The sequence below is a fragment of the Choloepus didactylus genome, chromosome 5, assembly GCF_015220235.1.
Source record: "Choloepus didactylus isolate mChoDid1 chromosome 5, mChoDid1.pri, whole genome shotgun sequence".
Lineage (NCBI taxonomy): Eukaryota > Metazoa > Chordata > Mammalia > Pilosa > Megalonychidae > Choloepus > Choloepus didactylus.
The window spans coordinates 134,513,638-134,527,984 of NC_051311.1; the positions used below are offsets into that span (position 1 = coordinate 134,513,638).

A 14,347-nucleotide genomic window follows, 5' to 3' on the forward strand; every position below is an offset into this window, starting at 1 on the left:
CAGTGTCATATGGTAATGCTATGTCTAACTTCTTGAGGAACGAACTGTTTTCTACAGTGGCTACACTATTTTTCATTCCCAACATCAAAGTATGAGGGCTCCTATTTCTCCACATCCTTGTCAACACTTGCTATTTTCCATTAAAAAAAAATATTAGCCATGCTAATATATATTTTTTTTATTAGAGAAGTTGTGGGTTTACAAAAAAATCATGCACAAAATACAAGATACCCATACAGGACCCCACAACCAAAAACTTGCAGTGGTGTGGAACTTTTGTTACAATTGATGGTAGCACATTTTTATAATTGTACTATTAAAGTCCATGGTTTAACTTACAGTTAACTGCTTGAATAGTGTAGTTTCATGGATTTTTAAAAAAAATTTATTGTTACCATATATACAATCTAACATTTCCCCTTTTAATCATATTCAGATGTATACTTCAGTGCTGTTAATTGCATTCACAATGTTGTGCTACCATCACCACCATCCATTACCAAAACATTTCCATCATTCCTAATAGAAACCCTATATATTTTAAGCCTTAATTTCCTACTCCCTATCCCTACCCCATACCCTGGTAACCTATATTCTAGATTCTGACACTATGAGATTGCTTACTCTAATTGTTTCAAATCAGTGAGATCATGCAAAATCTCTTGTTCTGTGTCTGGCTTATTTCAACATGATGTCTTCAAGGTTCATCCATGTTGTCACATGCATCAGGACTTCATTCTTTTCTATGACTGAATAATATTCCATTGTATGTATATACTACATTTTATTGATCCATCCATCAGTTGATAGACATTTTCCTTTTGGCAATTGTCAATTATGTTGCTATGAACATTGGTGTGCAAATATCTGTTCAAGTCCCTTCTTTCAATTCTTTTGGGTATATACCTTGTAGTGGAATTGCCAGATCATGTGGTAGCTCTATACTTAGCTTTCTGAAGAACAGCCAAACTGTCTTCCAGAGCAACTACCGTTCTACATTACCACAAGCAATTAATGAGTGTTCCTATTTGTCTTTATTCCCTCCAACACTTGTTATTTTACATTTTTAAAATAGTAGCTATGCTAGTGTGTGTGAAATGGTATCTTGCATGCTTTGATTTGCATTTCCCTGATGACTAATGATGTTGAGCATCTTTTCATGTGCTTTCTGGCCTCCTGTATATCTTCTTTGAAGGGATGTCTGTTCAGGGCTTTTGCCCATGTTTTAATTGGGTTGTTTGTCTTTTTGATGTTAAGTTCAAGGATTTCTTTATATATTTGAGATACTAGTCCTTCATTGGATATGTATTTTCCAAATATTTTCTCCCATTATGTAGGTTGTCGTTTTAGTTTCATACGAAAGTCCTTTAAGGTCAAAAGCTTTTAATTTTGATGAGGTCCCATTTATCTATTTTTTCTTTTGTTGTTCATGCTTTGGGTGTGAAGTCTAAGAAACGACTGCCTAACATAAGATCCCAAAGATGCTTGCCTACATTTTCTTCTGTGGGTTTGATAGTACTACCTCTTCTGTTAAGGTCTTTGATCCATTTTGAGATGATTTTGTATATGGTATGTGGTAGGGGTACTCCATCTTTTTTTTTTGCAAATGGAGATCCAGTTTTCCCAGTACCATTTGTTGAAGAGACTGTTCTTTCCCAATTGAGTGGTCTTGGCCACCTTGCCAAAATTCAGTAGGCAATAAAAATGAGGACTGATTTCCGAGCTCTCAATTCTATTCCATTGGTCTATATGTCTGTCCTTGTGCCAGTGCCATATTGTATTGATTACTGTGGCTTTGTAATATGTTTTAAGTTCAGGAAGTGCAAGTTCTCCAATTTCATTCTTCTTGTTCAAGATGACTTCACCCTTCCACATAAATTTGATGATAGGCTTTTCTATTTCTACAAAGAAGGCTGTTGGGATTTTGATTGGGATTGCACTGAATCTATAAATTTGCTTTGGGTAATACTGATATATTAATGATATTTAGTCTTCCAATCCATGAACACAGAATATCCTTCCATTTATTTAGATCTTCTATGATTTATTTTAGCAATATTTTGTAGTTTTCCATGTACAACTTCTTTACATCCTTGGCTTTCTTAATTCCTAGTTATTTGATTCTTTTAGTTGTTATTGTAAACAGAATTTTTTTCTTGATTTCCTCTTCAAATTGTCCATTGCTAGTGTATAGAAACACCAGTGATTTTTGCATGTCAATCTTTTATCCTACCACTTTGCTGAATTTGTTTATAAGCTAGTAGCTATGTTGTGGCTTTTTCAGGATTATCTATATATAAGATCATGCCCTCTGCACATAGGGAAAGTTTCACTTCTTCCTTTCCAATTTGGATGCCTTTTACTTCTTTTTCTTGTCTAATTGCTCTGGCAAGTACTTCTAGTACAATGTTGAATAACAGTGGTGACAGTGGACATTCTTGTCTTGTTCCTGATATTACAGGGAACATTTTCAGTCTTTTACCATTAAGTAGGATATTAGCTGTGGGCTTTTTATGTATACCCTTTATCAAGTTAAGAAAGTTTCCTTCTATTTCTATTGTTCTAAGTGTTGAAACAATGGCTGCTGTGGCCTTTGTCTGGGGTTCGTTGAAATAATAGCTGCCCTCAAAGCCTGGCCCTAGGTGATTTGAATTAAATAGTCAAAAGCTGTGAACACTGATTGGCTGTGCCCACCCCTATTCTTGGGGAAGAGAATTTTTATGATATTAGTTGTGGGTTTTTAATATATGTCTTTTCATAAATACCCTTTTCCTGTGGAGGAAGTTCCCTTCCATTCCTAGTTTTCTGAGTTTTTTTAAATCAAGAAAGGGTGCTGGATTTTTTCAAATGCCTTTTCTGTGTCACCTGCAATGATCATGCATTTTTATTTCTTCATTACATCAACGTGGTGCATTACATTGATTGATACTCTATATTGAACCACCTTTGCAATCCTAGGATAAATTCCACTTGGTTATGGTGTACAATCCTCTAAATGTGCTGTTAGATTCAGTTTGCTGGCATTTTATTGAGCAAAATCTTGATAAGAATTTATTTACAGGTTGTCTCAAATCTGGCAAAGTGAGACACACTATTTTTAAAATATTAAATGCCCCAGTATTTAAGTTAAAAGTTTCACACTTTGTCTTAGGGTCAGATGTAAAAGTGAAAGCACAGATCACAATTAATACCCAGGTCTCGATCATTTTCTCCTTCAAGGAAGCAAGTTGTTTTAACATAAATATTGGATAGGGGAGTATCAACACATAAATGCATAATTCCTTCAGATTTTACATGAGTAGGCTCTGGGATAGGAAGGACAAGTTCAAGTTCAGTTCATGAGACAAGGACAAGGAACAAGGTCAAGTTAAAGGAACTGATAGTCAGTGTGGCTGGAGTACTGAGACTCTCAATTTCACCTTACAGTGTTGGATGAGAATTTAAGAGGAAAAGACTTACGAAGGTCAAATCTTTCAGCCAAAATGGTGTTGTAAGTGTAGGGACATTTAGTGTCCCTAACCTTCCCCACCACACCACCATCCTCATTCCAAACATACCAACAATATAAAAAGTGACAAATACATCGGGTGTTTTGATAATAGAAAACAAGATTAAATATTTCCATGGAACAGAAACAGAATAAAAATGCAAAGCATACTGTAGACAGATGTGTCCATGATCCTACTTCTGTGGGTCAAATGTGCTAAATGTCCTGCTAAAATGTCCTGAGGATAAGTGCCAGGCTTACTGCTGGAATGTGGAATTGGGAATCCTCCACACAACAATGAAAGGGAATTTAAAAAGCTGCTCACTAGGGATGTGGCAAGAAACAGACATGGCCTCACAACCAGACCTGGGCCAGCTTGTCTGCTGGCCTGGTGGTGGCTCTTAGATATTCTATCATCACCATGGGATAGAAGCACCTAACTGCAACTACAAGACTTGGCTCTGGACTGGAGCCCTTGGGTACAGAAGTAGGCAATGGCAATATCCCCAAATAGAGCAGGATGAGTGCGGAGAAAGAATGCATAAGAAGCAAACTCAAGAGGAGGCTGAACACCATAATTCCAAAGCACACAAGGAAACTAGTGCTAAGACAACCAATAAAATCAGTATCAGACGATGCATCTCCCTCTGTATGAAATAAAAAGAATAGAGCAACCTGAAAATGATTTTAAAACATCTGTACACAAAAATATGTATGTTTCTAATCTATAAAGAGTAATGGGAGCACATAATCTACCACAGGACAAAACACATTCTCTACTGTTGCTGAAAATAATTAAAATGGGCTTTAAAAACAAGTAGGTTATTGCACATTATCGTCATCAGATATATTTTATTATTTCTCAAATTAAATTCCTTATTATATAAACCTTGAAGTTTTACATGTTTAATTTGTATTTTCCACTGAAGTGACTGGAAACACGCTATATTTAGCACTAAATACTACTTAACAATCAGGAAATCACTGAATGTGACTGTTCCCTATGAGCTGTGGAGCAAGAGCTTCAAGGTTTCAGCCCTGCGAGGCATCTTTAGAGACTGAAAGACAACCTTGGGCCAGTTTTTGGTGTCATCATGGACACGGACTATCAAGGTGGACAACATGGATGGCGAAGCTAAGCCAATACTGTGGCAAAACATCTCTCTTTGAAAAAAAAGATGGGAAAGGGGTGGAATTAGAAAATGGGTCTCTGGAAATGAAGCATCTCTTTACAACTAGTTATAAAGCTGAAATAAATAAATGTATTAAATTCTCCATCTTCTTTGCCACAGAGGAAAACTAAGTCTTTACATTTAGAAAGTAACTTTAATGCATATTAAAGTAGGAGATCCTAAATATGAAAGTTGACTATTAGTTGAATGAATAAATCACCAAATGACCAACTATTGAAAGTCAGGAAGAAATTTAGGCATCAAGCATACTCTTCTCACCCTTTATGATATAAACTGGTCATTCTCTTAAAAATGAAACAAAATAGAACACAACCCTGTGAAAACCAAACCAGTCAATCTCAAATAGCACACTGAAAAAAGTTTCTGGAGTATTTAATCCAAGAATTTCACTGTACTGCCCAATTCCTATGGTGTCATAAGTACTTGCTACTTAAATGAATCTTGTCCTCTCTCTGTATCAATGGAGGACATAGATGCAACTAGGTGCGAAGGGAGGAAAAAATTCACATGTTCCCCTCTAATCCCAGTCAGAATTCCTGCTGGGTGGTGGCTTATGGAAAAAATACCCCCATGGAGATGCTAAATCAAAATCAATATGGGAAAGCTGACAGAGGGCAAACATAGCTACTCTCATGAAAACAGAATTCCAGGGAGTCATAATGCAGGCAATGCTAATTTGAGTCATTTTTGTTTAAAACCCGAGGAACTGATGACAGTGCTGGGCTCCCCAAATGTCAGGCCTGTGGCAGAATCTGATTTGTCTAAAATCCTAGGTTCTAATGACATGAGGTAGGGTTGTGAGGTGACACACTTCCTGTCCCAGGAAACGTCCAAACGGAGAGACCCTGATGATGTGTCACAAGCGTGTGAACTGGCCTGAGGTGGGAGGTGCTTGACCGTCACTTCTAAATCTAGAACAGAGGACTCTGCGTCAATTCTTAGGCCAGCACTTCCCATGGGCGAACGGCAAAGCCAGGCAGCCAGCGGGTAGTGAAAAGGCTGAGACTACTTTAGTTGTTAATCCACAGCTTTTTGACAGCCCACTCTCTCTCCCACCTAACTGTAGGATGAAGAATTATAATGATTAATGTGCATTTAGGGCCACTGATCTAAAACTGGCAAATTCTGCCAACAGAAACTTACTAGAAAGGAAACCAAGAAACAACATATAATTAACTGACATTTATTTAGGAACTATTTATTCATTTCTTTCTTCCTCATACTTAATTCCTTCTGACCATTTCTCTGTTGATTAGGTTTCCTAGTTCATTAGAGAAATGAAGCAGGTGACACTCAAAGTTACGAACTGGGCAAGCTGTGGTTAGAAGTTGTTGTAAAAAGTTCGGTGAGGGGCAGGCAGAGGAGGAAAGGATATTATAATTACCGGAAAAATGATTTTTGATTTGTTTGTTTTGGTTAGCAGGGCATAAAGGAGAGTGTGGGCTCTGGAGCCAAACAGACAGAGCTTTAGTCTCTCACTCTGCCTGTTACAGGCTGTGTATCCATGGGAAGTAACTGGTCAGGATTAGTCAGCTTCCTCTTGGGGAAAACAGAGATATTATGGTTAGGGATGGTTTTTATAGCACTGATTTTGTGTATGTCTGGATGCAATTTTTCTTACTAACCTTCTTAATCCTGTCATATTACAAAACTATGCAGTTGTGGGGAGTGAACAAAATCATATGAATAGCCTCCCACCTGGAAGGCACTCAAGCTACATTATTAAGATTATTACATTATCTAGAATTGACTCTCCCCATATAATTAAGATATGACTGAAAGCAAATGCTCTTACGCTGGGAGAAGCAGAATTTCCCACATAAACGCACACGTTAATCTGTAAACTTCTTGATGATTAAAACTTGCATTTAAAAGTTTACATTAGTTAAACTTTACCTGTCGACTTCCTTGCTTGGAGGAGCAGCTACTGGTGCTCCTTGAAGGGGAGACCAGTCTCTGGGACACCCCCAGGTTCTTCTCGTCACTCATCATGAGCAGATGGTCACTCGGCATTGGATACAGTCAAAACGGCAGCAGCAGCCTGGAGCCAGAGGATGGATGTCCCACACCGGTGGGTGGATCAGCAATTAGCCAATACACTTTAAAGGCATTTTGGGTGACCCAGAGGGAACTCCTAAAACCAAAAGAAAAGCACAGAGAGAAAAGGTGAGAGAGATCAGACATCATCTATAATTAACCATTGACTGTCTGCAGGTGACTAATCCACACTATAGATTACAGTGCTAAGATGCTCAGTTACAGCAGGGGCTATGAAGGAAAAAATGCTTCACACTGCTCTCTTCTTGATGGTTTTTCATGTGGCTTTATTAGTGAGGCTTATGAACATCAGTAAGAAAATGTGAGTCCAGACATAAAGAAAATCAATACTGTAAAAACCATCCCTAACCACAGTGAGATGCTACTCTCATCCACCATGATGACAATAATAAAAATGATGATGAAACAGAAACAACAAAGGTATTAGAGGGATATAAAGAAACTGGAACCCTCATACATTGCTGGTGGGAATGTAAAAATGGCACAGCCACTGTGGAAAACATTTTGGTGGTTTCTCAAAAAGTTAAACATAGAATTATCCTATGATTCAGCAATTCCACACCTAGGTATATACCCCAAAGAACTAAAAACAGGTGTTCAAACAAAACTTGTACACAAATGTTCCCAGCAGTATTATTCACAATAGCCAAAAGGTAGAAACAACCCAAATGTCCATCAACAGATGAAAGGATACACAAAATGTGGTATATCCACAGTGGAATATTATTCTGCCATAAAAAGGAATAAGTACTGATACATGCTACTACATGGATGAAACTTGAAAACAGTACATTCAGAGAAATAAGTCACAAAAAAGCCACATTTTGTGTAAGTCCATTTATATGAAACATTGAGAGTTGGCAAATCCATTGAGATAGAAAGCAGACTTTCGCCAGGGGCTGGTGTGGAGGGAGGGTTGGGGAGTGACTGCTGAACTGGTACAGGGTTTCCTTTTGGGGTGATGAAAATGTTCTGCAACTAGATATTGGTGTTGGTTGCCCAACATTGTGAATGTACTAACTGGCACTGAATTGTACACTTTAAAATGTTAAAAAGGCAAATTTTGTGCTATGTGTATTTTACCAACACCATAATAAAAAATCTCTGTATTTTGGAGGTATAGGGTGATGAATTTGTTCTTCTAAAGGCTTTTGGAACATCTTCTGTAAACCTATAACATGGTGTGATAAAAACTATCAGAGAAAGCAGAATTTTCATATCATCTATTAGCATATTAATAATTAAAACTGATTGCTTATTGAGTACATACCACTTACTGCCAAACACTATATTAAGGACTTCCCACATGCATTGTCTCGTTTAATCAACAGTGTGATGGGAGAGTATTATCTCTATTTTACGGCGGAGAAAACGGAGTCTCTGAGAAGTTCGGTAACTTGCCCAGTCACGCAGCAGGCAAGAGGCTGACTCGGGACTAGATCCCAGCCCTCGAACTCTGGTGCTAGAAATCATCACTCCCCTAGTGGCCAGGTCTGTGATAAGAGCAGCTATCATTCCAAATCTGGAGCCAGAGAGAACTGGGGAGCTGGACTATACTCAGGAGGGAGAAAATCATAAGCCAGCTTTGAAGAGGTAATGTCCCATTCCTTTCTGCAGCACTGTGTCAACCTCCAAGGTAGCAAAGTACCTGTGTGTGCCACAGAGTGCAGGAGGGGGCAGATGAGGTGGAGGAGGGGACGGTCAACTAGGTGAGACAAGGACACCTCCTACCAGTAGTAGCTGGGCCCACCCCCACAGTCTTTGGGAGTCTTGTCCTGATAGAGAGCTTCTAGAATGCAGAAGGAAGTGGCCCCAGAACCAGTAAAGTGGTATCTGCCATGGACTTTGTCCACAGCCCTAAATTAAGGGTGACTATAATATTTGGTTTGGGTTTCAGAATACCAGAATTCTAAGTTTAAATGAATGTCTACAACTTTCCCAAGCATGCTAACGATAATAACAAAAAATTATATCCAATCCATTTGGTTATTAGTGTTCACAGTCTAATTTTTACAGAAGAATGTTATATGATTGTCCAGGATCCAGCTAGATATGATATCATGCTTTTGGCTAATTATTAAACACTCAAACCTCCCATGCCTTTCATTAGTACTTAGTTCTTAAAAAAAAAATTGTTAAAACCATAAACCAAAACCAAGACAATGGAGAGAAACATGAAAGTCTCAGAAATTTTCTAATATTAAGGTACCTGTAGCCATAGAACTAAGTTTCCTCCTTTCTCTTACACAAACCCTACAAAAGTCTGTATTTATTATATATTACATCCAACAATAAATACGGCTAAAAGCAAACCAATACCAGCCTCTTCATAAAGTTAGCTTTACTTATGGGTGCATGACTAATTGTACCTGAAGTAGAAACAAATGCAATCTGGTTGAAAATTGCCAAGAGGGGCTGTAAAAACATATTGATAGTTTGTTTAATAACAGTGTTGGTCACTGCTGTTTCAGAAAGAGGAAATAAAAACCCTGATGGAAACCCCAAATGATGAAATATGGGGTGTGGGGGGGAGGGGCAGCCATTGCTATGGCAACTGATTCCACACTTGATTAGGAATACCAACCAAGGGTTCCTGCTTGTGTGTGTATTTTTGTGGGTTTTTTGTTTTGTTTCATTTTTAAGGCTGGGCTTCTGACAAATAAGAGTATGCAGTGACAGGAGATCTGTGAAATGCTGGGCAATGAAATGAGAGTCATGAGAATTCTGAAACTGAGCCAAATCACAACCACCATAGGCTTGTCCCAGATGCAGCTCATAAAAGTGTTGTCTTTATCTCTCAACCCTGCCAACTTTCACTTGTGAGGCAACAGCTACTAGGAGCAGCGCTGTTAGGAGGCCAACCCCATACTTATTCGAGTTGGCACTTAGCGTTAAGCCCTCTTTGAGCACTGTCCCCAGTCCCCACCGCACCTTCAGGGAGGAAAAGGAGTGGAATCCAACCCACAGCCCCAACCCCTCGAACCCCAGGGCCGAATCTGATATTGTTGCCCAAAGAATGTATCTGTTTCTGCTCCCAGAATCATCCTGCCTAGCTTCAGGAAAAGTTCAGTTAAAATTACCAAGGGCAGCTTAAAGATTCAGAAAAGAAGCTAAGTTCCAGGGGGAAAATATGCTTGAACAGTGCAGAATAAAGAATGAAAGTAGCAGTAGCCCAGGCTAAGGTACTCCAGGGGCAAGGTGGTCATTTGGAACGAGGTGGCTATTGTTTCCACCCTAAGGACTCCACAGGGCTGGGGGTCAACAGAGAGAAGACCCTGGAAGGAGGCCCAAGAGAGAGGACCTCGACAAAGAGGAGCCACACCCAGCCTGCTGTCTTCTCCTCCAACTTGCAGACTTCCTTCTGCTGACCTAGTGGAAATGATGATGATAAATTCCTTAAGGGGGATACTGGGCCAGAGGTCAGAGCACTGATTTAAAGGTGTAGGAGATGATGAAGCGGGTACATATAAAAGACCCTTTCACCCCTCCCAGTGACCTTTCCATGGAAAACCTCTAACTCTAGAGGTTTTCACTGGTATGAACAATATATAATAGTTTCCCTGCTCACAGACTGTGAACGACTTAAGGCCAATAATTTATTTTCCTCTTTATTTTTTACTGAGGCATAATTTACATATAGTAAAATGCACTAACAGCTCAATGAAAATTTTACCTCTGGAAACATTCACCTGACAACCACCCAGATCAAGAATTAGAACATGTGCAGCAGCCTGAGACTCCAACAGCCCACGGCCTTTGCTCAGAGCAGGTCTGAGTAGATCCTCCTGCTAGAGTCTGTCCACCTGCCTGGAGTAAGCCTCTCCCGCACATCCTTGTCAGCATGCCCCAGGGACAGTGCTGGGCCTTCCCCAAGCCCACGAGAGCAGGTTGTATGATAACTCTGATGCCTTCTTCCTGATATAAGTGTGTGAGGTGTGGACAGGATTTGGTCTGAGACTTGCTTTCATTTTAACGAACCACCTGGAAGTGAGATTGGGGAGGGGGGTGCTTATGACTTCCCCCTCCCTTGAAATCACAGGAGGCCATCAAATTTGACAGTTGCCAAAACCAGATGCACTTAGGTCAGTTCAAAAAACCATACTTGTGCCTCTAAGCTGGGTCCCTCTTCGCACTGCTGCCCACCCTGGAGAAGCCAATGGGACAGGGCCATGTGAAAATGGTGTTTTAATTAAATGTCAAATGGGCATAAAAGCATGCAAGCCTATGCTCTCCTGGGCTTCTATGAGGAAAAAGAGCCTTCTGATTTCCACCAAGAATGGGAAAGACCAATTGACCAACGTATTGCCAAGTGTTTTTGGCAACAAGGCAGATTTAAAGGCTTATTTTATTTGGTAGAAAGGAATTCATGATTTAGGAAAGGATGCAAAGGAGACACGTTGTACCATGCATGTGCCTTGGACGGAGTCTGACCCCAGTTTGAATTGGGGCTCCCTGAATACTGACTCTGTGAACCTGACAAATGTGTTAATCTCTCTGCTCTTTGGTTTTTTATGTATGAAATGGGGAATAGTGATAGCCACCACTCAGGTAATTGTGAGGATTAAGTGAGCAAATGAGGATAAAGGGTCTAACTGCATCAGATGTTAATCCCATTTCTTCCTCTTCTGGATTCCTACAAGTGGCATATACAGCCAAAGATAAGATCTTACACTACTCTTAGAAGCAAAAACAAATAAGGACTCTACAGAATTTTAAAACATTTTTGTCATTCAACCTACTAATATTTGCCAAAATCCACAGCACAAGTGTGAACATCAAAGCAGAGGGCTTACTTTGGAGCAAGACTTAGATGCGGAAAGACAAAAGCCACATTATTTATCACCACTGGCTGTCAAAAAAAGATAGCTTAATATTAACCAGCAGATTTGAAACAGTGGCATATAAAACAGCCAACTATTAATCCATTAGGCCTGGGGTCTGCATTCTATATTCTTGGCCAAATATTGCTTAAGAAACATGTTTGTTCCCATACTTGGAAAAAAACTTGCATAAAGACCAGATGGTATATAGTTCCAATTAATTTGCAATTTCCCAGTAAAATACATAGATAAACTACATCCTTAAAAAACACCAACATATTTTTATGGGATATCTATTTCTGGACTTCTGGTCTTTGGTTGTTAACAGAAAATTATTCAAATTCCGGATATGTATCTTTTTAAAAATGGCACCCTCTGAAACACTTTGAGTTCCAAAATGTCACATAATGCAAAAGTCAGGTTTTCGTTATTTGACTCTGAGCTCCACACAGTAGAAATTCAGGATCACAGGTTTCTAGAAGCTGGTTCTAATCACGATGCCCTCAGATACCAACCACTTATCCTGAGCCACTCGGTGGAGTACTGGCCGATCGGCCTGAACTGACCTGTGGACACTGGTATCTGACTGTTCCTTGGAGTTGAGGACTGAGGATCAGAGTCCAAAAAGTCTCCCCCCAGACCCCTGCACCTCCAAAGGCAAACAACTCTCCCACCCTCTCACCTCCAAGGGCAAACAGTTCCTCCATGAAACTTTTTTTTTTTTTTTTGGTATGCTCTCCCTTCTTGGAAGACAGAGATCAAGAGGCCTAAGATTTAAACTTACTCTCTGACATTCAACAGAACATCCATTTCTAACCCCTCACAGTCTAAGCAAAAGTGTTATATGCCCTTTACAATCTACTGCTTCAGGGAAGAATCACAGGTCTTGCTCAGAGTCCAATCCAGCAACAAAAATGCGCATGTACACGGATTTGATGAGTGAGTCTCCAGAAGACAAGCAGAAAAGGCTTGATAATGGAGTGAGGCTATAAGTTTGTGCTTGAACAATTTATTTGCCATCATCAACTAAACAAAAAAAAACACAAAAATACTGGTCATTCCATAGAATCAAGGAACCTAAGCGTCAACTCTAGTTCAACTTCTTACCCAAAGCAAAAATTCCTTTTACAATATTGCTTGATCATTTCTGCTTGACTATTTCCCATGATAGGAATAGAGTGCGCCATTTACTTTATGTTTTTTTTTAAAATCTATTCTAGATGGTTTCTCATCATTTAGTTAAAATTTGTCTCACTATGATTTCCACCCACTGATCCTGGATCTGCCCTTTGTAAATACAGACAACAAGATTAATTTCTTTTATTCACCATAACCCTGTTATCTACCACCCCTCATCCACACCCAGAAAATCTTTTCTTCTCCAGATCAAAGCTTACACTTGTATCAACCATTTCTCCTTTAGCATGGATCTTGACCCTTTAGATTACAGAAATCCAACCCTGATTGCAGGTCAATGTGTTCCTTCTACCCTGGAAATGGTGTCCAGATCTAAAGAGGAGCTCAGGTATGGTCTTGCCATAGCAGGGAAGAAGAGAACAATCACCTCCTTTGCCTTGAACAGAGAGCAACTGCTAATAAGCCTAAGTTAGCCTTAGCTCTGCAGGTTGCCATGTTTTTTCAAGCCCTCACTGTGCTAGCTCACTAGGACTCTGAGGTTGTGGGAACTACTGAGAAGCTGGGCTTCCTTCTTTCTGCACAGGACTCCTTTACTTCCTTTAACTGAAATCTAAGACCTGACTGTTTTGTTTTTTATTAAATCTCCTCATGTGGGGAGTTTCTACAAATGCTGATGACCAGGCCTATCTCAGCTGTATTACACTGGAATCCCTGTGGCGGGACCAGGCTTTGGTATCTCTAAAAGCTCCACAAAGGGATTCTGGCGTGGACCAGGGTTGAGAGCTACCATTGAATGGCCTAAAAAGAGAGTCAACTTGTGCACTTGGCTTAAGCTAGGTCATCTGATAGCTGAGTTGGTGGACTGCCTTCTTCTGATCGCAGAAGACCAGCTTTTCCTGCACTGTGCTCCAGGGTTACACCCTTGGCCTACAATGGGAGAAATTATGACAGGTAGATGGACAGATGGATGGATGGATGGAGAGAAACAGAGACAGAAATAGAGATAAAGACAGAAAGGTGGGTAGGGAGATACATAGGGAGGGAGACAGATACAGCTGATACAGTAACTTACGATATTGGGAATTTTTGTAGAGTAATATAATAATTAAGACTGCAAGCTCTGGATTCAAACGGCCTTGGTTCAAAGTCAGCCTTACTAAGCTTTAGACAAGTTTTCAGCTCTCTAAACCTCAGTTTTTCATTTGCAAAATAGAAATACTCAAAGGATCTCTCCCAAGGGGTTGTTGAGGTAAAATCACTTAGCACAGTGCAGTCACCTCTCAATAAATTAGCTATTTTAAGGTATAGTGGACATTAGCCTGAACAACGTCCCAGTGGCTGCTTTTCTTTTTTAATCAGAAAAATACAAAAGATATATACAAACATCCATATTCCTATTGCCCCAAATTTATCAGTCTCTGGCTTTATTTACACACACACACACACCACTTTCCTAATTTTTTAAACTTTGCATAATCAATGATATCATATCATATATTTTTTCTGCAGCTGGCCTATTTTCACTCAAAATTATTACACACACACACAAGTTCATGCCTGCAATATAGCTCCCTAGTATGACTTTGTCTTATTTAATTATTCTTTTAGGTGATTTCTGATTCTTTGCTGTTACAAACAGTGCTACAATGAAC

General features: G+C 39.5%; 1 protein-coding gene across 5 annotated transcripts in view; it reads right to left on the reverse strand.

Moving 5' to 3' along the window:
* OSBPL3 (oxysterol binding protein like 3) overlaps positions 1 to 14,347 on the reverse strand; it is a 181,955-nt gene that overhangs the window by 88,543 nt on the left and 79,065 nt on the right. For 4 of the 5 annotated variants that reach the window (XM_037836924.1, XM_037836922.1, XM_037836923.1 and 1 more), the window contains exon 2: positions 6,577 to 6,814. In XM_037836924.1, coding sequence (XP_037692852.1) covers positions 6,577 to 6,693 — 117 coding nt within the window. In that variant the 5' untranslated portion in view covers positions 6,694 to 6,814. Of the gene's footprint in view, positions 1 to 6,576; positions 6,815 to 14,347 lie in introns of those variants that run through there. The other variant, XM_037836925.1, reaches the window with a different exon arrangement.